Source organism: Sceloporus occidentalis, unplaced genomic scaffold, assembly GCF_023333645.1.
Source record: "Sceloporus occidentalis isolate IW3139 unplaced genomic scaffold, rSceOcc1.0.p SCAF_1, whole genome shotgun sequence".
Taxonomy (NCBI): Eukaryota; Metazoa; Chordata; class Lepidosauria; order Squamata; family Phrynosomatidae; genus Sceloporus; species Sceloporus occidentalis.
In genome coordinates, this window is record NW_028316981.1 from 311,332,150 (window position 1) to 311,358,208 (window position 26,059).

Below are 26,059 nucleotides of genomic sequence, written 5' to 3' on the forward strand. Positions count from 1 at the left end.
ACTTTCCCATAGGGCAACATAGGGGAATCCTTGCCCATAGAGAATCATTGGGGATTACTTGCCCATAGAGAATCATTGGGGAATACTTTCCCATAGGGCAACATAGGGGAATCCTTGCCCATAGAGAATCATTGAGGAATACTTTCCCATAGGGCAACACAGGGGAATCCTTGCCCATAGAGAATCATTGGGGAATACTTTCCCATAGGGCAACATAGGGGAATCCTTGCCTATAGAGAATCATTGGGGAATACTTTCCCATAGGGCAACATAGGGGAATCCTTGCCCATAGAGAATCATTGGGGATTACTTGCCCATAGAGAATCATTGGGGAATACTTTCCCATAGGGCAACATAGGGGAATCCTTGCCCATAGAGAATCATTGGGGAATCCTTTCCCATAGGGCAACATAGGGGAATCTTTGCCCATAGAGAATCATTGGGGATTGCTTGCCCATAGAGAATCATTGGGGATTACTTGTCCATAGAGAATCATTGGGGAATACTTTCCCATAGGGCAACATAGGGGAATCCTTGCCCATAGAGAATCATTGGGGATTGCTTGCCCATAGAGAATCATTGGGGATTACTTGCCCATAGAGAATCATTGGGGAATACTTTCCCATAGGGCAACATAGGGGAATCCTTGCCCATAGAGAATCATTGGGGATTGCTTGCCCATAGAGAATCATTGGGGATTACTTGCCCATAGAGAATCATTGGGGAATACTTTCCCATAGGGCAACATAGGGGAATCCTTGCCCATAGAGAATCATTGGGGAATCCTTTCCCATAGGGCAACATAGGGGAATCTTTGCCCATAGAGAATCATTGGGGATTACTTGCCCATAGAGAATCATTGGGGAATACTTTCCCATAGGGCAACATAGGGGAATCCTTGCCCATAGAGAATCATTGGGGATTGCTTGCCCATAGAGAATCATTGGGGATTACTTGCCCATAGAGAATCATTGGGGAATACTTTCCCATAGGGCAACATAGGGGAATCCTTGCCCATAGAGAATCATTGGGGATTGCTTGCCCATAGAGAATCATTGGGGATTACTTGCCCATAGAGAATCATTGGGGAATACTTTCCCATAGGGCAACATAGGGGAATCCTTGCCCATAGAGAATCATTGGGGAATCCTTTCCCATAGGGCAACATAGGGGAATCTTTGCCCATAGAGAATCATTGGGGATTACTTGCCCATAGAGAATCATTGGGGAATACTTTCCCATAGGGCAACATAGGGGAATCCTTGCCCATAGAGAATCATTGGGGAATCCTTTCCCATAGGGCAACATAGGGGAATCTTTGCCCATAGAGAATCATTGGGGATTACTTGCCCATAGAGAATCATTGGGGAATACTTTCCCATAGGGCAACATGGGGGAATCCTTGCCCATAGAGAATCATTGGGGATTGCTTGCCCATAGAGAATCATTGGGGATTACTTGCCCATAGAGAATCATTGGGGAATACTTTCCCATAGGGCAACATAGGGGAATCCTTGCCCATAGAGAATCATTGGGGAATCCTTTCCCATAGGGCAACATAGGGGAATCTTTGCCCATAGAGAATCATTGGGGATTACTTGCCCATAGAGAATCATTGGGGAATACTTTCCCATAGGGCAACATAGGGGAATCCTTGCCCATAGAGAATCATTGGGGATTATTTGCCCAGAAGGAATCATTGGGGAATCCTTGCCCATAGAGTATCATTGGGGAAATAACCCCCAATGACTCTCTATGGGCAAGGATTCCCCTATGTTTCCCTATGGGCAAGTATGGTTTCCCTAAGAGCAAGTACTGTCCTCTGTTTTAGTCTCACCTTCCATCAGCCCTCACCATCAGAGCCAAGGGTGGGGGATGCTGGGAATTGTAGTCCTGCAGTGTTTTGGGGGAGGCCAGCCTAACTCTCAGCCTCTGGCTTTAAAGGGATTCCAGCCTGAAAAGACCCCCTTCCCCATAAAAAAACCCTGGGATGCATCCAAAATCCCCCTTTTTCCCACCCAACCCAGCATGCATGCAAGCTCCCAGCGTTGGAAAGAGGCATGCACGCATGGCCCCAGGGACTCACATCTTGAGCTGCACATTGATGTCCAGGTCGCAGCTGTAAACATAGCAGAACTTCTCTGCTTCCCCCATGGCTGCGGCTGCTCCAGGAACCCTCCCTCCGCTGTTTTGCGTCCCCGGGCAGCTGATCCCTCCTTCGAACGCCCCTCCCACCGCACGCGAACGCCGCTCCTCCAATCAGCGCCCGCCTGCTTCTCCAGCGGCCCTCGGATTCGACCAAGGAGGACTCCTCCGCCATCTTTGTCAAGGGCAGAGTTGGAGACGCTGTTCTGCGTCAACGTTCGGGTCATTCTTTCTTCTCTGTTCCCTATTCAAAGATGGCGGCCGTACGGAAGAATGGCTGCGCCCTAAGAGAAAGAAAATGGCCGCTCCCAAAGGAGGCAAAAGGGTTTGTTTCCGTACAAAGGAGGAGTCTGGAAGCAAACAGAGAATTAGCAGAGGAGGGATTTGGCTTGACTTCTGAATATTTACATGCAATTTGATAATGGTTTTAGGTCATTTTAATTGTTTTAATTTTTTATTGTAAAGTTTGACTTCTTTATATTTTAATGTAACTTTATACTGGCTTTGGAGGATTTTAATTATTTTAATTTTTGTATATAATAAAAAGTATATATATATATCTGTATATATTCTGTATATTTTAAATGCAATTTGATACTTGTTTTAGGTATTTTTAATTGTTTTAATTTTTTTATTGTAACGTTTGCCTTCTGTGTATTTTAATGTAATTTTATAACGGTTTTAGATCATTTCAATTGTTTTCATTTCTTTTACTGTAATTCTTTTCAAAATGCCTTTTTGTCTTTGAGCCTCCTTGGATCCCTTGGAGAAAGGCGGCCTTCAAAGCAAATAAATAATTTCTGCTGGTTTTAATTGTGAATTAAAGACTTGAGCGGCGGCATCCACACTGCAGAAGTAATCCGGTTTAGCACCACTTTAACTGCCTTGTCTCCATGCTATGGAATTCTGGGATAGACCAAAAGTAACTAAAAATTGGTCCAGATCAATCAGTGATTGGGCGGCATATAAATAAATCCTATTATTATTATTATCACCATTCCACTGGTCGGTTCTTTAAAGCACCTACATATATCTGTGCCTTTTCAAAGTAACTTTCCGAGCAGAAGGACATTTTTGAAAGTGGTTTTATTTCAGCATCTAAGTGCCAGTCAATAGAAGGCTATCTATCCCAAGCCATCTCTCTTCTGAAGAACAGGAAAGTGAAGTGGAGGTGGAGACCTCAGCAAAAACTAAATCTTGGTTCCTTTGTTCTAAAAATGGAGGTAAGAGCATAATGCTTTTTTTAAAAAAATGAAGCTAAGAGCACAGTGTCTTTAAAAATGCAGATAAGAGCACAATGCGTTTTTAAAATGGAGCTAAGAGCGTGGTGACTTTAAAAATGGAGCTGAGAGGACTGCTTTTTAAAAATCTGGAGCTAAGAGCATAATGCCTTTAAAAGAATGAAGCTAAGAGCACAGTGGCTTTGAAAATGGAGCTAAGAGCACAATGCCTTTCAAACAATGGAGCCCAGAGTACAATGCCTTTAAATAAATGGAGCTAAAACCACAATACCTTTAAAAAGTGAAGCTAAGAGCAGAATGTCTTTAAAAATGAAGCTAAGAGCACACTGCTTTTTAAAAAGTGGTGCTAGGGCCATAGTACCTTTAAAAAATGAAGCTAAGAGCACAATGACTTTTAAAAAACGGAGCTAAGAGCACAGTGCATTATATTAAAAATGGGGCTAACAGCACAGTACTTTAAAACATGGAGCTAAGAGTATAGTGCCTTTAAAACAAACGGTGAAGAGCACAACGTCTTTAAAAATTTGGCTCTTCTTCCCATGCTTAGAGGCACTCTGTTCCAAGCTTTTCTTTCAAGATGTTTTCCTCTAAGCTCTTCTTCTCTTTGTGCATTTTTATTCAACATTATTCATTTGTTTACTCACATGGCTTTTCACTCTTGGATCTTGTCACTGTTTTTCCCCCATGATCTTTTTGTGAGCATTATTAAGTGGAGGGGAGTCAGACTGGAATTAGTATTTCAAGTATCTGGGTCTAAATGCAAACATATTTGCTTTTGTGTGTGTGTGTGTGTGTGTGTGAAATCAAATATTAGTATTCCACGAGGTGAATATTACACTGCCTATTAGAGGAAGTTATGCTTCTCCAAAGAAACAATTAATGCATCCCAGGATGGTCAAATATTGCACAAACTGGTAGCCAAAGCTTACACAATGCTCAGTACAAAAACAAATACTCCATTGAACACGACATCTAACTGTTAAACATGGCTCTAAGGCATCAGATAATGAATTCTGCATTCTGGTTCTTCTTTTCCCCTTTACAATGTGTAATATTGAACTGCACTGTAGTGGAAAATTATCCCATCCACAACACATGCTCTGGTTTCGGAAAGGTTTCGTTCCAGTTTCTGATTTTCCGGGTTAACGATGTTAGGAATCTTGCTGGTGTCTTATGTATACATAGGTACCACTAAAAGTTAGTGCCACTATATATTAACCTAACTTTGTACTAAGTCTGTAGATGTTTTTTTCATGGCAAGATTTATTCAGAGAAGGTTTGAAATGGCATTCTTCTGAGGCTGAGAAAGTGTGACTTGCTCAAGGCCAATTAGTGGGTTTCTGTGCCTGAACAAGGATTTGAATCCTGGTCACCTGGAATCCTAGACTGAAGAATTAATGCAATTCGATATTGTGAGCTTTCATGGACGGCATCCATAGTTTTTTGTGGGTTTTTTCGGGCTATGTGGCCATGTTCTAGAAGAGTTTGTTTCTGATGTTTCGCCAGCATCTGTGGCCGGCATCTTCAGAGAACAGATGCTAGCGAAACGTCAGAAACAAACTCTTAGAACATGGCCACATAGCCCGAAAAACCCACAAAAAAACAATTTGATATTGCTTTAACTGTCATGGCTCAATGCTATTAAATTCTGAGATTGGTTGTTTTGTGAGTTATTTAGCCTTCTCTCCCCGAGAGAGAGCCAGAACAAACTACAAATCCCAGGATTCCATAGGATGGAGCCATGACAATTAAAACAATGTCAAACTGCATTAATTCTGCAGTGTGGCAGAAGCCTAAGTCTGTCCTGATAAGGCATCTTTCTAAACGAAATTCATATTATCATAGAATCATAGAATCGTAGAGTTGGAAGAGACCACTAGGGCCATCCAGTCCAACCCTCTGCCATGCAGGAAATCTAAATCAAAGCATCCCCGACAGATGGACATTCAGCTTCTGTTTAAAGACCTCTAAGGAAGGAGACTCCACTACACTCCGAGGAAGGAGTGTGTTCCACTGTCGAACAGCCCTTACTGTCAGGAAGTTCCTCCTAATGTTGAGGTGGAATCTCTTTTCCTGGAGCTTGCATCCTTTGTTCCGGGTTCTGTTCATGTGGTGGCCTAGCCTGGCTTAATAAATTCCTAATTCATTGTCTCTTTGGGAGAGAAATCAAGTAGCTAGCCAGCCATTCTACAAAGATGGTAGGCTGCCTTCAGTTGTGTTCACTCAATGGGATTTTCCATGCTACATAATCGTAGCATTGTGCTACCAATAGCAATAGCATTTACATAGCGTTTACGTTTCTGTTATCAGTGAACTCAGCACTCTCTTAGCTGTTTACAATCTGTAAGCCAATTGCCCCCAACAATCTGGGTACTCATTTTACTGACCTACGAAAGGATGGAAGGCTGAGTCAACCCTGGAGCCCTGCCTGGGATCAAACTCACAACCTTGTGGCTGCAATACCGGCATTTAAACACTGCACCACTTTCTATCCACTTTCTTCACTGTCTTTCTTTCACAACCTTACATAGTGATGGGAAATGCAATGGCATGGACTATCCTAACCTTAGTGTTCTATATCTTAGCACCTCAGGATCTTGACTACCACACTCTAACTGAGGGCTAGCCAAGCTTGTGCGCACCAGACAACCTTCACCAGATGACAACTTTCAGCAGCCCCAGAATGAAGAATCCTTAGAAATGATGGGAATTATCATCTAGAGAGCGTACCAGCTTCCCTATCCTCCTACAATGAGCAATTCAATGAACTGAGGTGCTTTTGGTAAAAGGGTCACAGCAGAGTAGGCAAATGTCCAAAACACACATTAGCCAAGTTCATTGTATTGCTAACAAATGAAGGCCAAAATCATACAACAAGGAGATGCAAGAATAACTTTACTTTCATAGAGATGTGTGACAATTGTGCATTAATGAATAAGCAAACAAGGTTGAAAACTACACCTGCGATGCTCATTGCATGTATAGTTATCTCTGTACAATGCACATCTGCATGCACAATGCAAAATGGGGTTCAAATATACAGTGATACATGTTCAGCTCTGCTGCTGAAGCCTTGAACTGAATAAAGATGTTAGGCAATGTCAAAAAAATATATGCAATCACATGTACAAAGGAAATTATTACCCATGCATAAGTCACTAACAGGATGCCAGCCTTATAAGATTGCATTGGCTCTTTTTTTTCCATAGGACACTTCTCCTTGGGAGGCTTCATAGTGGGCTCTTCTTAGTTTGCGAAGTTCTATCACAATGTAGAAACGTTAAGATCTCAAATAAAAATTCCAATTACACATTTAATGGTTTGGCATTTCTGGCGATGTGTTGCTAGTGCTAAGTCACCTGTTCTGTCTTTTAGCCCCGTGGGGTTAATCGAGTGCAAATGTCTATTCTTATCACAATATGCAAGAAAAATGATTAATTACTTTCTCCCAGAAATACAGAAAGAGAAGCAGGACAGGTAGCAAGTGGAGATTTATTTTAAAAAGCTATTAATGGATAATCTGTTCCTTCATGCAAATAAATCTCCCTTTGCTACCTATTCTGCTTCTCTGTCTGTGTTTCCGAGGAGAAAATACTTAACACTGGGGGATGTTCAGAAATGTTAGATAATGTTCTTCAAACCTTGCTCTATTGCTAGTATGGGAAGTCATAATGCTTTTGGAGTTCCTTAAATGATTGATCGGCAGTAACTGCTGCTCCCCGTAACTTTATCCAGCATAACCAATGATGAAGAAAGTTAGGAGTTACAGTCCAGAACATCTGAAAGGCAAACAACTCTTACTTTTTGGTTCTGGTTCTTACCAAAATCTGATTGTTCATATCAGCTAGAATAGACCCACTGAAACAATGGCAATTAGGAACAGCAACATCTATGTAAGTTTCCTTTGCTTCATTGGGTTTACTCTAGTTAGGACTAACAATAAAAATTAGGCAAAAATTGCCATTTTGGAAGACTTGCGAACCTTTGCATAGCTCCTTTTATTGACTCGAGAGAAAAGGAGTATTAATTTACATGTGCCTATTTACTTGACTGTTCTTATATGCCAAGAAGGAGGGTTCTCTGAGCAGCTTACAATAAGGAGAAACCTTTAGAATGCAAGTAACTAACCATAAACAACAACAAAGGTAATACAATATGAAACGTGAAGTTTACTCGCATCTATCTTATTACTTGTATGCATAGCGCTGTGCAAATCTACAGCACTATACAAATAAAGCATAATAATAATAATATTAACACTGAAAATGATATTTAGTCCATTTTCCAAGGAAAGGCAGTCTACATTTGCATATCCTCCAACTTTCTCAGTTTGGCAGGGATAGTTGTAATTGGTCCTCTGCCATCCCACTGTTTCAACTGCTCTAAAAATGTCCCAGCTTTTCTCTCCTTCTCCCATTTCCCCCCTTTGTCCTCAGCTTGCTGTAAATTGAGTTCAAAGTGCAAAAGGTTTCTTTTTTCTACTCACTTAATTCAGCAAAAGGGAGAAGAGGGGGTAAAATCTTTCCTTTCCAGGAGACTCTGGCAATAGCAAACTACTTATGTGTTCTTCTTCATGAACGTTTGCCATCTTGACTACACTTTGGTGTTGCTTTAAAGGAGCTCCTTTAAAGTTTAGATGAAACCTGGAATGGATTCACTGCACCATTAACATAAAAACCAACAGATGCCTTACACTTTACCTGCTTGGCTCTAGTGTTGATGGAAAATAGACACTGTCATGTCAATGGATGGTTTAGCCCATGAAAGACAGCCCCAAGGAAATTATATATCCTGTATTATGAGATACAAGAATTTGTCTCTGGCTAAGCTACAACACTGTAAGTTTAGCTTAGTATTGTCCACACTAGTGTTCATCAGGCTTTGTTTTGGTCTTCATATCTCACAAGCATTGCCAATGTTCCTGGATTCTGGGAGCTGAAGTCAAGGCATTGCCATTTGTTCTTCTGGTTGGGGCTGATGAGAACTGAATGCACAGGTGACCCAGTTCTGCTCTACCCTGATCAGTAGCAGTTCTCCAACATTTCAAGCTGAGTGTAAAAGACTAGGTCATATAGATACTTCACAATCAAAAGTGCTGCAAAACAACCCTTAAAAGATAATAATCTATATTGTCTCGTATCCTGTTTGCAACATATACAGTCAGCCCTCTGTATCTGCGGGCTAGCCATCCACAGACTGGAGCATCCGTAGATGGCCCCACCCCATTATTTTCAATGGTGGTGCTTGCACATTGCTGTACCAGTGTGGTTGTGTGCACATTGTATGTCCATTGACAATAATGGAACCTCAACTCCCACACTTTTTACTGTACTGTACAGAACAGAATGCCCGCCGATACAAAGGGCCGACTGTGCAGTACACTTTTGTGGAGGCTGGTATTCCCTACTTCCATCCCCACCAAGCAAAGACTCACCAAACCTACTGTTGAGTTGCTGTATCCCATCCCTCCATGGCCATTCTGTGCCTGGTGGAGAATGGTGGGAGACAAGTATCTGGATATGTCCCTGTAGCTAGATGCAAAATGATTACACCATCTGCTGAGATCTCCGTAACACCCCAGTGATTAAGGATGTAATCATTTCAATTCTGGCTATGGAGTCATAACCAGATGCTTTTTCAATCCCTTACTACTCTCACCAGGCATGGAATGGCTGCAATGTGAATTACAGTGATTCTCCAGTACGTCTGACAGTTGGTAAATAGCCAGCTGTAGCAGAGTTCCACATGAGGAACTATTACGCTATGCGGGACCATAAAGGACTACAGTTACTGACTCCAGAATTCATTATTATTTTCTGAAAGAGTCAGCTTAGTCCTAAGTTATTTTTCCCCCTATCTTTCTTTTTTTCTTTCTTGTGTGATTACTAGTCACACAATCTCACCATGATTTTTTTTAAAATCAGGGTGTGGTATAACATTCCTGGGCGTAAGGGGCATACAAATAAAATATGCCTATGACTGCAACAAGAGAACAAATTCCACCTAAATATCAGGAAGAACACCCCAATGGTAAGAGCTGTTCAACAGCTGAATAGCCTTCCTTGGGGGCAGATGGATTCTCCATCTCTGGAGGGCTTTAAAAAGAGGTTGGATGACTATCTCACATGAGTGCTTTAGTTGTGTGTTCATTCACAGCAGAGGATTGGTTTAGATGGCCCTTGCAGACTGATTCTATATGTGGCCCAATCCTACATGTACAGTGGGCCCTTGGTATACGCGGGGGATTTGTTCCGCCCCCCCCCCCCGCATATGCCAAAATCTGCATATGCTCAAGTCTGATTTGTCCCCAATACACGCGCACCGCCATTGGGGACAAAAGTCCCTCTCCTCCCCTCCTCTTTCCCTCCCTCCCTCCCTCCCTTCCTCCTACCTATCTACCTATCTACTTACCCTCCCTCCCTCCCTCCCTCCTCCCTCCCTCTTCCCGCTTACCTGCTCCATCACCACACTGCCGCCTCCTGCATCCTCGCCGCCTCCACCGTTTAAGGGCCAGGGGCAGCTTGGAGGCCAAGAGGCCTCCAGGCTGCCCCTGGCCCTTCTTCCATGGCGGTGGGGAGGAGGATGGGGCCAAGGCTTGTCCTCCTCACCGCCGCTGCGGAAGAAGGGCTGGGGACAGCCTGGAGGCCTCTGGACCTCCAAGCTGCCCCCAGCCCTTGGAGGCCGCAGCTTGGCTGCAGCTTGGAGGCCCAGAGGCCTCCAGGTTGCAGCTGGCCCTTTTTCCGCGGCGGCAGCGAGGAGGATGAGGCCTAGCTTCGTCTTCCTCCTCTGCCGCCACGGTTCAAGGGCCAGGGGCAGCTTGGAGGCCGGGCTGCCCCCGGCCCTTCTTCCGCAGCGGCGGGGAGGAACTCCACCTGATCACCCCTCTAGAAATATTCAAAAAGAGGCTAAAAACTTTCCTCTTCTGTCAAGCCTTCCCCTCTGGAAAATGAACTAGTGTACTTTGATCCCATCAACTTCCTGGCTCACCCTTTTGAATGATTGTTTTAGATTTGTATATTGTATTGTGTTATTGGTTTTATCTGTTTTATGATGTGTTTGTAACTGGTTTTAAATTTTGTCTACACCGCTTTGATCTTTTGGAAAAGTGGTATAAAAATAAAATTTATTATTATTATTATTATTATTATTATTATTAGCTTTGTCCTCCTCCTCCGCCGCTGCGGTTCAAGGGCCGGGGGCAGCTTGGAGGCCAAGAGGCCTCCAGGCTGCCCCCAGCCCTTCTTCCGCAGCGGCAGGGAGGATGGGGCCTCGAGGATGGTTGCTGTTTATTGCCAGTTTATTCCCAGGATAATGGCACTTTAATGACAACAACATGTAAAAATCTTAATCTTAAGCCCCCGAATTTTCCTGTGTGGTAAAGTTCTCAATGACCTTAGAGAGGTGCATCTACATTGTAGAAATAATGCAGTTTGAGATGACTTTAACTGATTCATTAGAAATGACAACAATTCTGGGAAAAGTAGAAGGCAATAGGAATAGAGGAACACCGCAACGAAGGTGGTTGATTCACCCAAAGATGCCCCATCCTTGAGTTTACAGGAGCTGACCAGGGCAGCTGATGGCCAAGGCTCATGGAGGTCTCTCATTCATAGAGTCACCATAAGCTGAAGCCCATTTGTCAGCAAATAAAAATAGTACTTTTTTGTACTGATGTGTAGCAGTGGCATGTACACAGCTGAGAAAGCCATCTCTACCACCAGAGAAAAATGCCTCTCAGCTTCTGAGAAGTTAGAGACCAGCAGAAGAACTTTCTCTGCTGGTAAGTATGGCTTTCACTGGATGGCTTCCCCACCATCACTTTGTCTTTCAACATGTGACAATTTTATCCTTGCTGCCATGTCACCATTTATGATGTCACTACCACTTTCCCCAGTGGTTCCCAAACTTTGGTCCTTCAGGTGCTTGAGATTTCAACTCCCAGAAGCCCCCAGCCAGCTTGGTCAACAGTCATGAACTCTGGAAGCAGAAGTCCAAAACATCAGGAGGACCAATATTTGGGAACCACTGACTTACACCAATGCAGTTAAACCAATGGTGATCACAATGGTGAATTACAACAGAGAAGTCTTTGCATGCACAACAACATATTATATCACAGTGAGGAAGGCTATGGCAAACTTCCTCTAAATATTCCTTTCCTATGAAAACCCTATATATATAGTGCATGCGGGGGGGGGGGGGGCAATCACCGTAGGTCAACAGGCTACTTGGAGTGTATCTCCATGGGAGAATTAAAGCAGTTTGTCACCAGTTTAACTGTAGGACTCTGTCCTACAGAATTGTAGGAGTTGTAATGCAGCAAGACACCAAAGCGCTCTGACAGATCAGGCTGAATTCTTCACCAAACCACAAATCCTAGGATTCTGTAGGATAGAATCATGGCAGTTAAAGTAGTGACAAACTGCTTTAATTCTGCAGTTTTGGATACACCCTTGAAGGCACTAAGTACTAGAGTTATTATTTGGTTCAAAGAAAGGCACACATACATGGAAATATTACTCCTCAGGAATGTAAATTGCATTGCAACCACTAGATGGGACTAAAACATAAGAGTTGGGAATCTTTTGCTTCCAAGAGGATTGGTGTCTTTTAACAGGGCTGGTCTGGAAAGTAGACTGATGGATGGATATATAGCTGGATAGACAGACAGAGAGACATGTAGATAGATAGATTTAGGACTTTGCACCAGATGGACAAAGGAGGAGGAAGAGGAAGCAAAAACCAAACCAAAATACTATATTTCTATATTTCTTCTTTGTGCCTTTTATTTTTTATTTATTTAAAAAGAAAAATGGGCATTTCAAAAGTGTTCCTGATTAGATTGGAACAAAAAGATGATGCATCCGCGCGGGATGAATCATGAGGTGCGGGGCTTTCTGTCACCCTGATATAGACCTGAAATGCTTAGCTTGAATTTATAGTGCTGTCTATGAGCCACAAGACTCTGTTTACTCATAGGGGAGAATTGGGTGCTGCTCCGGCCGTGCTTCACCGTGATCTGCTACTTTATCACCGTGATGGATCCAGAAGATACAATAACTCTCCTTTTCAATACAAGGCACTACAGTAAATTCTTTATCAACTCTCTTTGGTTTTAATATCATCTCTTGGGGGGGGGGGGGAGGTAAAGCTCCCCCTCCCTATCTCTCACTTTGATACACTCACAAAGACACACATACACACATTATTGTAACTCTTTGCTGCAGAATAATCCATTTGTTCTTGGAGTACACAGGGGACATGCTGTCTGCAGCCCAAACTTTGAAGTGAAAGGAAATGTGAATTTTCAGCCCAAAGAAATAAAAACACAGGGCTCTTTCACACTCCACAACTATAGCATGATGACTCCACTTTAACTGCCATGGCTGCATCCTGTGGAATCTCAGAGTCTGTAGTTTGGTGAGGCACAAGAGCGCTTTGGCTGAGAATGATCCTTCTTAAACTACAGGTCCCATGATTTCATAGGCTGTTGCCATGATCCTGAAGAGCAAGCGGGAGGAATATCAAAGCAAGAGGTGTGCACATTAAAAAAATGTCCGGAACGCTGTAATATCAATAATTATTGATTTGCATTTGCCCCTAAATTCAAAATTCATGCTGTTATGCATATAAAATACAATTGTAGACTGTTGACTTTCAGATTATTAGTTCTTTACTTATGACAGCTAAAATACGGATTCTATGAATCTATGTTCAAAGTGGCTGGAAGCTGCAGCTAAAGATATACTTAGGATTTCCACAATTGCCACACTTGAGATCTCCATAATGATTGCCAGAGCAAGCTTGCATGCATAGAAACCAGGTTTAGGGGCTTTGGTGGTCTAGTCTGCATTGCAGAAATAATGCAGTTTGACACCACCTTTACTAACATGGCTCAGTGCTATGAAATTCTGGGATTTCTAGGTTTGTGGGATATTTAGCCTTTCCTGTCAGAGAGCCCTGGTGCCACAATGAACTACAAAATCCATGAAATGGAATCTAAGTTCTTGGGGACTCTGTCCTTTCTTTGACTTCCTGAAAGAATGAAAGTTTTACCTTATTATGAGCCTCCACAAAAATTATTCTTATAGAAGCAACAAATCCCCAGCATTTGCTTACCATCCTATTTAGAATCAGTGTGAAACATTCTTAAATCCCTAACCTGCTCTGTTTACCCTGGCTGGCAGAAATCTTTGCTTTTCAGTTGGCACCTGATCCTTTTAACTAGGAGTTCACTTGAAACCATTGGGATGCAAAATATGTACTCTACTACTCAAGTGAAGATTATTATTATTATTATTATTATTATTATTATTATTATTACTATTATTATTAACCTTTATTTATAAAGCACTATAAATTTACACAGCACTGTACATACAATCTTTTAGTTAGACGGTTCCCTGCCCTCAGGCTTACAATCTAAAAAGACACGACACAAAAGGAGAAGGAATGGTTGTGGGGAAGATGGATAGGGATGCTAAGAATTCCATTTCTTTTGAGTTTTCATAAGAATTTATCAAAATGTGCAAGTTTCATTATATTTGAGAGAGAAAGAGTTTGAGTTAGTTTCTCCATTTCTGGAGAAACTAAACTTGACAGATTCATTGATGCAGACAGAGCACCTTCAATAAAAGCCTGCCTTTCAATCTCTTCATATTTTACCATGTTTTGTGGTACTATTAAGCTAGATTGCTGTGGTTTTGAAGTTAAATGGTAGGCCATTTGGTTATATTTATTCTCAACCTTTTTACCCTGTAGGAACTCTTGAAATCAAGCCAGCATGGTATAGCGGTTTGAGTGATAGTCTGTGTGATTATCACTCGGAGGCTTACCATTGCTAAAGCATCACTAAATCGTCCCTAAAGCGCAATGGTGTAATCGCCAGTTGTGTTTGTCCCTTATGATTAAGTCATCAGGGAGGCATCTCATTCCTCTCTCATCCTCAAAGCATTCGCACAGCAGCCATTTCCCCAATAACGGGAACTTCCATTATTGGGGAAATGGCTGCTGCATGAACATTTTGATGATGGGAGAGGAGTGGGACTCCTCCCTGACAACTTAATCATGGGGGACAAGCGGACTGGCAATCACACCATTGTGGTTTAGGGACAATTTAACAACTGTTTAGTGTCTGTAAGCCTCCATGTAATAGAATGTTTTCATACCTGGCATAAGCATAGCTCCAACGTCGCTGAAATGCCCTGAAAAGATGGAGGAAGCATGCATGTCTGAACACCAGGTGCACTTCCTCAATCGTCATGGAAATGGGCTCCCTCCTTTTCATGCCTGAATCATTCCTGAGGAGTTGATTTCCTATGAACTCAAACTTTGCATTCATAGGAAATCCTCTCCTCCTCAGACGATTCAGGGACGCTAGAGGGAGCCACGTTTCCATGACGATTGAGGAAGTGCACCTGGCGTTCAGACACACGTGCTTCCTCCATCTTTTCAGGACATTTCAGCTATGTTGGAGCCACGTTTATGCCTGGTATGAAAATCTTCATAATCACCTATGAGTCTAGAGACCAGGGTTAAGATCTCTGCTTGGCAATGGACACCCACCAGATGACTTTGGACAAGTCACACTTTTGCAGCCCCAGAGAAAGGCAAAAGCAAACCTCTGCTGAATAAATCTTGCCAGGAAGAAATAGGCACAGTTTCGCCATGCCTAAATCCAGAAGCAGTTGAAAAGCCCTCCCTCTATCCCAACTGCCACTGCCCTTGCCTTTGAGGGAGAGAAGAAGATCAGTATCTGCTAGACTTAAACCTCCTCCTACAGTGCCATCCTCTTTTCCTTTTGCGTTACAACTTAATTAGATTGTAAGCCTGAAGTGATGCATGACTCAACCCTAAGGATGGAAAAGAAATTTCCTTTGTGTCTCCCAAGGCTTACAGTGATCATGTTGATTTCTAAGGCTTAAGATGCATTTCAATAAAGATAAAAAAAAAAAGCTCACACAAAGCCATACATACATTCAAAATGACCAAAAGGCCTAGAGAGGGCACTTCATTGTTCATTTCAGGCAAGAGAAATAGCATTCCAGATTGTACGTGAAAATTGTATTATGCAAAGGGTCCCAAAACAGATCCCACTTATAATATGCAGTCCTATCATAAAAATCAACAGGAAAGAAATTACCACACCAAGTTTTAAATCTGCTCTTAAAGCTAGAGTATAGTGCCTTTGGCAATACTTATCGCATTATGTTGTTGGCATTTTGCTGTTGCTTTGCTAGGAGGTGTTGTGAGAGAGTCTTTTTTCATTGACGGGGAAAACCCATCAATGAGCTCATAATCGCACTGCTGTGTTATTAGTCCTGAGGTGTGAAACGTTGCTGCCACAGCAATTCTGATATATATATAAAATTTCTTTATACTTAAATTACTTAAATCTTATTAGTGTAACTCCAGAACTGTGTTAAAAAATAAAGACCAAACAAACCCCAACACTCCCTGAAGGCATGCTGGATAGGACATAAGACAGAAAAGTGGGGTTAGGAGGGAGGGTACCAGGGACCATCAATATCAGAAACAGTCCCAGTTGTGCTATTGCAGAAAGGTTAGATAAGGAAAACTCCCAAATCTATATGATTGTGTTTTTATTTATTAACATGATTGTAATAAGAATGGAGGTCAAGTGATTACTTATCTACACAAGCATAAGTTGGACCTACCCTGTAGCAGATCACTAAAAGGATGCCAGTCCCTGTCACTAATGTCAATGCAGAATCAGGAGGGGTTAAGAATATTCACAGAATTGGGGAAATGGAAGGAAAATGAGACTATTGGCTTTTCATGTTCCTAGTTAAGCAGTTTCATGCCATCCATGCATGTCTGGATCATTTGTGATGGATGTGAAATTTGATTAACAGCACAAATCTTCCAGATGGTCCCTTCTCCATTGATACACAGTACCACAGTAGAATCAGAGGTTTATAAATCTTACATTGGGCACTTGGGGAAATTATGTTTTGGGGCTTCAAGTCCCAGAAACCTCCATCAGATGATCAGCGTCCATTCTGTCTGGGAGTTGTAATCCAAAAGACTAGCTTTCCCCAGCTTTGGTTTAACATTTCTTAGTTATAGAAGGTGCAATTTACTTTAACAAGGCATAGCAATTTCCATAATTTAAATGGGAATTCCTTTAAATGGGAATTATACAAATTCAGAGGGTTAGTCCTATAATCAGTCACAATGGCTAAAAAAGACTTTTACAAAGAGAGGCAACATACTTTCAAGTACCATTTGCTTTATTTTTTTTAACTTTTGTAGATTTTAAAGTGGCCATATACTGTTTATGACCTATTGTTTTAATGCAATGTATTTTAATTGGGTTTAAAAGTTTATTGTTAAGCTTTAGCTGGTTCTTTTTAAGAGCAGTGTTCAGTTCCATTCCAAGAGAAAGATGCATATAAATGAAACAAACAAACAAACAAACAAACAGTCTCAAAGGTGTTACAAGGTCCATCTGTATGCCAACTGAGTGCAAGACATTGTAGCATAAATTTTCATAGACATCGGTTGCATCTGCACTGCAGAAATAATGCAGCTTGACACTTCTTTATCTGCCATGGCTCCATCCTGGGATCTGTAGCTTGTTATGGAATCCTGGGATCTGTAGTTTGTTGTGGCACAAGAGAGCTCTGACAGACAAGGCTAAATATCTCATAAAACTACAAATCCCAGAATTCTATGGCACTGAGCCATGGCAGTTACAGTGGTGTCAAACTGCATTATTTTTGTAGTGCAGATACAGCCATGGGCATTGATATGCATCAGGGCACTCTTGGTGCTCATCCAGACACTGCCTAGAAGTGCTGAAGCACATGAGAAGTGCCCAGTGCACATGAGAAGTGTGTGATGTTCACCAAAATTGTTCATTGTGCATCAAAAACACCAGATACACTTTGGAAAACTCTACCTGGTTCCCCAGATACACATCTTTGCAATTTACTAGCAAAGTTTTGTAGAACTTTTACAACACAGTTACAGATTCATAGAGTTACAAAGTGTAGAGTCGACCATGCTCTAGAATCTCCACCATCATCTTTAAACATTCGAAGGGCTGTCATGTAGAAAAAGGAGCTAACTTGTTTGCTGTTTCTCCAGGGAATAGGACTGAAACCAATGGATTCAAAGGACAAGAAAGAAGATTTTCACTAAACATTAGGAAAAAAACCTGCTCATGGTAAGAGCTGTTTCACCCTGGTATGTCATCTTCTTGGGTGGTGGGCTGTCCTTCATCAGAAGCTTTTGGACAAGGGCCTGAGTGAAGAATGCTTTATCCATTTGGTCCCTGCATTTGCAGAGATCTTGAGTAGATAATGCTTAGCATGCCTAGGTGCTCCATAGTTCTATGATGCATATAGTTCTATGATTTTTACCAAAATTCTGTTGCAGGAAAAAGAAAGTCTAATGGAGAGTTTGCCATCCCTAGCCTTTAAATCCAGGGCAGGTATGATGAACCAAGTGTTCCAGATCCTGACAAGGATCAACAAATCACAGTGAAAGTTGTTGACATCGTGCCTTTCTTTTGTGCTCTTCAGAAGCATCCAAAAAGTCAGAAATGCTGGAGAAAGTTCTTTATTCGGACTACAATGTGTTGCAGCAGATGGAGCTTTTGATGGGAGAAGGCGTGTTGTGCTTCTATTTTATTATGTTTTAAATGTGTTTTTAAAATTGCTTCTAACTTCTCTGTGTTTGTTTTTAAAGCAGGAGTTGGTTTAATTGTGTTTTAACTTTTGGACTAAGTGGTTTTTTGGGGGCGGGAGGGTTATACTGTGTTTTTGAGAGGTTGTATATTCCCTTGAATCTATTGCTAGGAGAAATGAAGTACATACTTTGTGCATCCATACATAATGCCACATTTCCCCTCCAGTGGTATCTAGGAATTGTCATCTTAAAAAATAACTTTTGCAAGTAGTATAGATGGTCACTGTTAATAAAGGCGGGTTGCAAAACTTGCAGAGACCTTTGATTGATCCTGCAAGGCTCATGAAAACTATCTGTTTTCTTCCCCAAAGATCTTTGTCCAAAGCATCTTTTGGAAGCTCACAATTTATTCCCTGCCTCGTCTCCTCCTCCTCTTCCTCCTCCTCCCTCCCTTTTTGTGTGTTTGCGCTAATGTTCTGAACATCTACGCCGCATAGCTGATGATTATTTGCCAGACAGAGCGACTTAACGCAGATCTGCAAGCTGTTCCCATTTGTTAAATGTCAGAAAAACACATGCGAGTCAGTGGCTTTAGCACTTAACTGCCAGCTGGTACTTCTGAAAGGAGGGGACAAATGACACTCTATCAAACAGCAGGCTTTCAAAAGAAGAGGAGACCTGTTCCAGAACTGTGGTTCAGATGCTCTTTTAACAACATAAGCAAAACAAGGAACATCTCTCTTGTTTTTCTCCCTCCCTGCTGCCACCCAAGTTTCTCTTTCACTATATTCCCTTGAGACCCAGTCTTGCATTTGTCTTTGGGATCCCCCACCCCCACCCTGACTTAGTAGGACCAGAAATTATCAGTATGAGCAGGAAACGTTTATTCATTCCAATGCTTTGAAGACATTGTTTCCTGTACTGATGGAAACAGAGGTCATGAGATAATAGTATAGGTGTAGAATAAAAGAGCATGTTGTTGCAGTGATTTCTCACAAGTTTTATTCCCACATGGAGGGGGAAGTGCAGGATTGTGCCTATTGAATAACTCTGTTCAATAGTGGAAAGGAAATGGGAAAACCTAAAGGTAAAGGTAGTCCCTTGGCATGAATGTCTACTCGTAACCGACTGTAGGAGGCGGTGCTCATCTCCGTTTCTAAGCCCAAGAGCCAGTGTTGTCTGAGGACTGCTCTGGTGGTCATGTGGCCAGAATGACTGCACTGAATGCTGTTACCTTCCCACTGAAGTGATACCTATCTATCTACTTGCATTTGCATGCTTTCGAACTGCTAGGTTGGCAAAAGCTGGGACTTGTGATAAGACTCCGTCATGAGCACCTGGGCCTCAAATTGCCAACCTGCTGATCTTGCAGTCAACAAAGTGAGTGTCTTAACCACTTGAGCCACTGCATCCAATGGGAGAACCTACCCTTCCACAAAGAGAAAACCAAAACATGTGCATGGATATGCTATGTTCTTGAGTATGGTACGCTGAAGTCAGTTTGCAGCTTTTTATATTCCCAGGCTCTTACAATACTAATGAGTATATTTCCTACCATTAGTGACAATGCTCACTAAGGGTCATAGAATCATAGAGTTGGAAGAGACTTCAAGGGCCATTCAGTACAACCCCCCTGCCATGGAGGAATACACAGTCAAAGCACCCCCAACTGATGGCTATCCAGCCTCTGTTTATAAACTTCCAAAGAAGGAGACACTGCCACATTCCAGTGGGAGTGGGTTCTATTGCCAAACAGCTCTAACTGTCAAAAAATTCTTCCAGTTCTTTAGATGGAAATCTTTCCAGCAGTTTAAATCCATTGTTCCACATCCTAGTCTTTGGAGCTCCATTCTCCATATGCCACCCCTTCTAATAGTTAAACAGGGCTTTTATATCACCTCTTAACCATCTCTTCTCCAGGCTAAACATACCCAGCTCCCTAAGTCGCTCCAGTGGCTAATTATACCACTATTTCCCCCATCCCTTTCCAGTGGGTTTCATGTTCTCACTCTTACTTGTTTCATGTTCATGTTCAAGATGTAAATCTTTGACTACTTCATCCATCCATACAAAGCAAATAACAGCCACGTTTTCTCCCTGTTGCAATTTTCTGTGTCATATTCTTCCTGTATTTGCAAACCACAAGTGTTTGGGGGGATTACTCCATGCAGAAATAACAAATGACTTTTGCTTCGAAAACAACAACAACAACAACAACATGTATTTCTGTGCACAACACTCCCCAAACATGTTGGCATGTCTAAATGCCAAAATAAATTTTTACAAAATTTTGAAGGCATTGTATCCTTCCCAATGGGGTTTCCAAATTGCTGTACCCCAGCCCTTAGCTGGGAAATGAATAACAGTAAACTTTTTTTTCCATTCTAGGTTAGCATGATTCCATCTTTTTTTAAAAAAGTAAACACATTAATTTAGGTAAACAAATATTGTGTGTGTGTGTGTGTGTGTGTGTGTGTGTGTGTATAGACCCTCTATATAGTAACAAGACATTTTCAGCAGATGGCCTGAAGATTCTTGACACTATTCCTCCTGCTCCTTAAAAATCTTAGCCAAAATTAGGCAATGGAAGAGGGAAAGAAACATCTTTTTTTTCTCCCCTAAGACTTCCGTTCCTGACAATTTTCATAAATCAAGGGAACATCTGCAAGTGGTAAATGTTAAATAAGTATTCACAGTTAATTTTTAATCAACTAACAACAGCAACGTGTTAATTGGATGCCATTACGCAAGCGTAACTGGATGCCTCAGTGATGTCCTTAAGCAGGGTAATGCTACCCTTTTGTTTATCCTCCTGGCTCCTTGGAGAAATAAATAAATGCATCTCTATCTCATCCATGTCAAATGCTGAAGCTAGACAACTTTGCTATAAAGTTCAGTGTTTGTTTGGAGAGGTGATGATGTAACCTATCTCATCCTGGTTGATTTCCAAAAAGGGCAGAAGTCATTTTTTGCTGCTAGGCTCCTTGTGGGGCAACAGTGGTGCATGGCAGTACACCAGAAGGGACATTACATTACTTCTGTTCACCATATTTGACTAGTTTTCAGCTTGGAAAAAGGCTGGGGAAGTTTCCTGGTGAGCGGGAAAGATAAACTACCACATTTTTCAATTCTTTTTTTCCTGCATTTGGTACTGAAAAATGATCTGAAAAACCAATTCAGAAAAAATGTCAAAATATTGCTGGGGGGATGTTTGAGGAAATTTGAGGAGGCCATCAAGGGCTTTGGGCCCCCCAAAAGTGGTGTTCAAGGTCTCCATCCAGACCGTTGGAGACACACCCCATCTCTTCCACCATATAGGAATGGAAGCAATGGAGGTTTTTCCATAGGTAAAATTTTCAAAAGTTCTGAAAGAAGCAGAAAATGTTTGAATTGTGCTCCCACAGTTTTAAAAGGATAAAGAACAACATTTCAAATGCATAAACAGTTTTCCCAGGAAATAAATTGTAGTGTATTCTCTTGTCCATTGTCTATTGGGGGGAGAGCCAACCCACAGGGCTGAGTGGGACTTTGGGGGTCATTTAACTTTCTCACTGTTTGCATAAACCTTGCAGCTACAGGTGACCCTTGCTATCTACTGAGGTTTGCTTCCAAGACACACACACAACACACACACCCGTGAATACCAAAATCCATGGATGCTCAAGTCCCATTAAATATAATGGCACAGTAAAATTGTGTCCCTGAAATAAAACGTCAAAATCAAGGTTTGCTTTTCGGAATTTACACTTACATTTTTTAATTTGCTGTTTGGAATTTACATTTGCATTGAATTTACACTTCTGTATTTTCACTTTACACTTCTGTGAGTTCAATCCATGGATCCTTGAATCCATGAATGAAGAATCTCTGGATACAGAGGGCCTATAGTACAACTTTGGGGTGGAACAGATAGGCATGAAAGAATGGCCTGAGTCTGCTCCAGCCAGAAGTGGGTTGGAATCTTCAGAGCATTGAGGACCACTTTCTTTTTCTCCTTAATTTTTCTCTTCTCATCCCCAGACTAAACTGAATAGATTTTTAATCCATTTCTCCCAGGTCTTCTTCATCTTCTTATTTTCATTTATTTATTTATTTACTTTATTTATTGGCCATCTTTCTCCCAGGCTGGGACCCAAAGTGGCTTCCGTAAGAACAGAAGAAAAACATTTCCAAAAAGTTTTAAAATCAATTTAAAACCACCACATTAAAACACTATAAAACTGATTCTTTTTATTCCCCTTAGGCCCTTTACATTTCTGACCTGTATTGATAGCCAGACCTGGCAATTGATTGATTGATTGACTGAGATCTGATCTTAACTCTTCTGTTACAATCTGGAGTCAAGTATACTATACATACAATTGGCACAACTGACTCTCCCTGCCCCAGAGGCAGTTCTTATTATCTTTAATTGTCCCTGATTCAGAGGCTGAAAAAGTTACTTTTTTGATTACAGTTGGCCATCTTGGTTGGTTAATTCTGAGAGTTGCAATGCTATAGAATATAAGTTCTGTGCTGATTATTACGGTGTTCTTTTCTCCTGATGTCAGCCTGAGGATATACCATATTGGTTTCTTAGGCCATTGCACAGGAAACCCATCAGGAACCAAAGAACTCTTGAATAAAGTTCTGAATCTGATCTAGTTCTTTTACTTGTAAAACGTTTACAAGACTATCAAAATAAAAGCACAGTCTTCTCTCCCTGTCTCTTTTAAAGAAGATGATCTTGCAAACAACTCACAGTTCAGAATACTGGTTCTTCTGTTCAAACCTTCCTTCTCCTTGGGTCCAAGAAATTTAACAAATCACTGGATCTGGACAGGAGAAAATAGTTTGCAAAATAATGCAGTCTTCCACTCTTTCTACTACCCTCTGCTATTCCCAGCATTATTGTCTTTTCTAGTGAATCATGCCTTCTCATGATGTGGCCAAACCACAACAGCCTCAGTTGAATCATCTTGGCTTCCAGAGAGATTTCTGGTCTGATCTTTTGCTCTAGGACCCATCCATTTTGGGGTTGTTTTTTTTGGCTACCCACAGTATCCTCAGCACTCTTCTTCAGCACCATATCTAAACTGAATTGATTTTCTTTCTATCCTCTTTCTTTAATGACCAGCTCTCACATATGTACATGGTAATGGGGAATACAATGGTTTGGATGATTCTAAGTTCAGTGCTCAATTGTATATCTTTACTCTTTAGGATCTTTTCTAGTTCTTTCTTCAGTGCCCTTCCTATTCCTAGTCTTCTTCTTATTTCCTGATGCAGCCTTCTTTCTGATCAATGTTTGACCCAAGGTATGGAAAATCTTAAAGATGTAAATCCTCTGTGGTTATTATTTTTTGCTTTCTTTATGTCCAGCAGTAAGCCTGCCTTCGCACTTTCTTCTTTGACTTTCCTTAGTAGTTGTTTCAAGTCAATTATGTTTTCTGCTAGTACTACAGTGCCATCCACGTATCTTAGATTGTTGGCATTCCTTCTTCCTTTTTCCAAATCTAAGCTTGCTCTTTGTATGATATTTTCTGTATACAAGCTGAACAAATAAGGGGATAGTATACTTCTTTGCTTGACTCTTTTACCCATTGGGAACCATTCTGTTCCTCCATTTTCCAACCATAGTCACTTGTCCTAAGTACAGATTTCCCAAGCCTTGCCTTTTCCTCAGTTGGTTGATTCAGAAGGCACAGAAGGGTAACTGAGGGTGTGTGCTCACATTGTAGTTGACAAGTCTATCTGTCAATGGAATAATGTTTGGCATGACCTCCAGGCTTACTGTTTTAAAGGGGCTGTTAATTGGTTCTACTTTGTCCAAGTGAAGTTCTATCTGTATTTTGCATAGAAAGCAAATCCCCAGGCCCTGGGATCCCTGAAGGGAGATGAGAGGGAGAAAATTCTCCCTGACATAAGTTTAGCACTCCCGTCATATTGCTCATCTGACCCCAAACCAAAAACTAATCTTATCTTCTTAGTTCCCTTCCAGGGAGACAAAGCTTTGGTTGATAATGAGCCATGCCTTGCCCTCCTGGTCCTCATTCTCTGGCAGGAACCTGAACAGCCATGGAACACCTCCGCTGCTTGGATTTAAAAATAACCCTCTGTTTTCATCCACCTTTCATGCTTCAGAACAAATTTGTAAATTGTCAAGTTGACTTAATTTTTCCTCTGGACTCACACCTATTTGCTGTAATAAGAAATTTTCCCCCCTGAGTTTCACTCATCTTGTCGAATGTGAAGACAGAAAGGGATTAGGGCTGTATTTGCCTCCCTCCTGCCCTCCCTCTCTTGGTGTTAAGCTAATACTTTCCCAACAACTCGGCTATCAGTTCTGGCTGCCCAAAGAGCAGTTTGCCCTGAGGGTCAAGTGCAGCACTTTATTTTAAGTTAACTTTCTGCATCCACCAATGGTTCTCTCCTTCATCCTATTTACTTCCAAAGCTAAACTGTTTACAGCTTTCCTTGTTATTTTCCAGATAGCTAACACTAACACACACACACACACACACACTCAACACACAGTCTTCAATGTGCTTTATTTGTTGTTGTTCTTGTTGTGTGCCTTCAAGTTATTTCTGGCTTATGGCGACCCTATCATGGGGTTTTCTTGGCAAGATTTGTTCAGAGGTCAGGTTTTGGGGCCAAAATTATGGATCCTGACTTGAACATGGATAAGTCAAATGTAAATCTTAGGGAGACTGCTGGGTTGCAGGAGAGCCTGCCCTTCCTCCTCCTCTCAGCCCAGGGTCAGAAGAAAGGGGTTTTTTTGGGGGGGGGGGAAGCCCACCCTTTCTACTTCTCTCCAGCCCGGCTGTCCCCACAATGACCCATGTATACATCAACCTAGGTTTTGGGGGTCAAATTTTGGGCATAAATTGCTTGACTTATAGTGGAGTATATATGGTTGTTTCCTGGAAATTCACCAGAGAAGCAGTGGCCAACAGGTTAAAGGACAACATCAGAATTCTAAATTACTTCACTACAAATCCTTGCATTATTGAGGATATAACCAAGTCAGTTAAAAAGTATGTCTATTAACTGGCATTCTGTTACATGTGGTGCATACTGTTTGCCACAGTGCAACATACTTATTCTGTTGATAGCAGCAGAAGCACGCAACAATGTTGTGCATTGCAGCTGTGCATTGTGCATTGAGCATTTGTGCAATGACATTCATTCACTGACATGGGTTCCAGAATGTTACTATTCTTCATGGGGTTTGCATAGTGCTGGTAAAACATATCTCCACATGAGGATATTTGCACTACACTAACAGTTACACTGTAGAAATAATGCAGTTCAACACCATTTTAACTGTCATGATTCCATCCTATAGAATCCTGAGATTTATAGTTTGGTGAGGCACCAGGTACTCTTTGACAGAGAAGGATAAATATCTTATAAAACTACATAACCCAGGATTCCATAGGCAACAACACTTAAAGTGGTATCAAACAGCATTATATCTAGTGCAGATGCACCCTAAGGGGATGTTGGATTGTAGCCATAATTTGATAATACTTTGCTACTACTGCATCCTGCAGGATCCTGAGATAGGTAGTTGGAAAGTTGTTCAAACGTTCTGCAAGGGAGCCCCAGTATACTGCCTCTATTTCCCAACATCACTTTCTAAATATATTGCTAAACTACAAATTCCACAATTTTTCTTTCAGAAAGGAGCCATGGTAAAGTGATATCAAGCTTCTGTCAAAGCATTGTGTGGGCACATCCCAATTCTCCTAAACCTACTTGCTGAGGAGGCTGGTGTCGGCTTCATCCATATTGCCCAAAGTCTTGAGTAATGTTATTATTGTGACAAGACCCTCTGCTTCTCTAGCCTGGCTTTGCAAAGCTTGTCAAACTTGATGAGCATTGGACAAATGGGAATTGCCATCTCGGATCTTCATTTAGAGAATGAGGAAGGGTAGAGCTCTTCCTCTGATTGCCCGACAGATTCCATCTTTTTCTATTCAGGCCTGTAGTTTTTTTCAGGCCTGGCTGAATGACAGGTCACTGTCCAATAA

At 41.6% G+C, this 26,059-nt stretch overlaps 1 protein-coding gene across 2 annotated transcripts in view; it reads right to left on the reverse strand.

The window, feature by feature from the left end:
• LOC149324230 (phosphatidylinositol 3-kinase catalytic subunit type 3) overlaps positions 1 to 2,187 on the reverse strand; it is a 155,267-nt gene extending 153,080 nt beyond the window's left edge. For both annotated transcript variants that reach the window (XM_089497916.1, XM_089497911.1), the window contains exon 1: positions 2,087 to 2,187. In XM_089497916.1, coding sequence (XP_089354042.1) covers positions 2,087 to 2,154 — 68 coding nt within the window. In that variant the 5' untranslated portion in view covers positions 2,155 to 2,187. The remainder of the gene's footprint in view (positions 1 to 2,086) is intronic.
• Between the last annotated feature and the right edge of the window lie 23,872 nt (positions 2,188 to 26,059).